At 24.0% G+C, this 2110-nt stretch overlaps 1 protein-coding gene across 1 annotated transcript in view; it reads left to right on the forward strand.

Annotated features, from left to right (window-relative positions):
* kl-2 (dynein heavy chain 2, axonemal kl-2) overlaps window positions 1-2110 on the forward strand; it is a 78670-nt gene that overhangs the window by 73140 nt on the left and 3420 nt on the right. The window contains 1 exon segment of the mRNA XM_011507497.1: window positions 319-729. Within this exon segment, the coding sequence (XP_011505799.1) occupies window positions 319-729 (411 nt within the window).

The following is a 2110-nucleotide window of genomic DNA, read 5'->3' on the forward strand; positions in this document are numbered from 1 at the left end:
GGTTTTTTTTTTTTTTTTTTTTTTGTTTTGTTTTTGTTATAAAAATCTTAAATCGATTTATTACTATAAATCGTTAAATATATATTCATATGTTTTATTCGCATAGTTAAGTGAAATAAATTAACCATCATAATAGCACAAATAATATCAAATATTTGATATTAAAATACTAATCGAATAGTGCTTTTTAATAATTGTGATCGTAAAATGTTGATATCTTAAAATTGATACACCTATATTACAGCCATAATATTATGCTCTTAAAATTAACATATTTATGCGTATATATTTAATGTTGGCTTTGTATTTCGCAAATAGGTATCAGAGAATTTGCTTCAAGTCTATTTGGATGAATATCCCGACACCCCATGGGAGGCGCTCAAATACCTAATTGCCGGCATATGTTATGGGGGTCACGTAACCGACGACTGGGATCGTCGACTATTAATGATTTACATTCAGGGCTACATGAATGAATCTTTACTAACCGTATCGCAATATAGACTCTCGCCACTCTCAACATATTACGTGCCTCGTGATGGTTCACTAGAAAAGTATAGAGACTTCATCAACGTTCTTCCAATGACTGAAAGACCTGAAGTTTTTGGTCAACACCCAAATGCAGACATGACGTCCCTCATAATGGAAACGCGACTGACCTTTGAGACTCTTATGAGCATGCAAATACAAGTCGATAATGCCGATGAAGGCCAAAGTACCGAAGATAAGGTTTGGTGCTTTTTAAAATCTTTGTTTTATTTGTCGCTTTCATTATCGAATAATAATGTAAATTAATATACTCGTAAGAAGATATTTAAGCTTACAATTTTATTAACATTTCTTAATTCACTCTAATGTCTATACAGCAAAATTTTGTAAAGAAAAAAAATTGGAAAAAAAAAATTGACTATTTAATTGGAAACGATTCGTTTTTAATAATAATAAATAATAATACTTTAATAGGATAATGTTTTTAAATTTTTCATCTAAGACTCTGTATTTCATACAATAATTTTTATTCTTGAATTTTTATAATATATATTAGTAATGACCTTTTATTATGCGTAAAAACAGGTATTTTTATTTATTTATTTATTTATTTTTTTTTTACATTTTTGTTGTCATATTATTAATTATTATAATAATGCATTTTATCAAATCAAAATGAGAAACGTTATTACTCGATAAATTAACTTTTTAAGATTAGAAAATCGATTCATTTATCATATACTTTTCATGATAAATATTTAATTCGGTACTTTTCTACTGATATATTTTAAATTAATATACATACTTTCTCTTCATTCCCTTCCTTTCATTTTTATACAACAAGAAATTTACATGATATTTTCCCTCCTCTAAGATAGCTGCTGATATTATTTTTTTGATAATCGAATTTCATTCATACAATATCTTTCATTATTCATATAATTTTTATCTGATATTTTTCATATAGACGCAGCATAAATTCAGTTGATTTAAAAACTTCTGTTTCAGACATATGAAACCAATTTAAATGGCATGAGTCCATATCTGGGTTAATTGATACTGTTTCAATATCTTATATTGCATTTAACTTTTTAAATATATTGAAAAAAAAATAACTTTACCGCATTAAATATTTATTAATTTTAAAATTAATTGTTAATTGTTTTTAATTACCAAATTATATTATCTTTATGCCCCATTTAATGTCAAATTTTATTATAAATTTTAAGAAAGATGATCAAAATACCGTATTCATCGTTTACTAAATTCTTTACATTCATAAAATAATCATAATAACAATATAAATTCATCACTGATCTTCGATTAAAAATGAATTATTATTTTTCAAATCAATTGTACATTTATTATTTTTTTTTTTTTTTTTTTTTTTAACAACTTGATAATAATTAATATGATAATATTTCTTGAAAAAGACAAATTTATTTTCATTAATTTAATATGATTATTTTATAATACAAATCAATTCCCATAAAATTCATTATTGCTTTTCTCATTCTAAATTAAAAATTGTGTAACAATTATTAATTTCATATAATTGTAATATAATAAAGATACTTTATTCTAGTTTATGGTTAGAAATACATTATTTGCAATGTCGTGT

Source organism: Ceratosolen solmsi, unplaced genomic scaffold (genome assembly GCF_000503995.2).
Source record: "Ceratosolen solmsi marchali unplaced genomic scaffold, CerSol_1.0 scaffold6, whole genome shotgun sequence".
Lineage (NCBI taxonomy): Eukaryota > Metazoa > Arthropoda > Insecta > Hymenoptera > Agaonidae > Ceratosolen > Ceratosolen solmsi.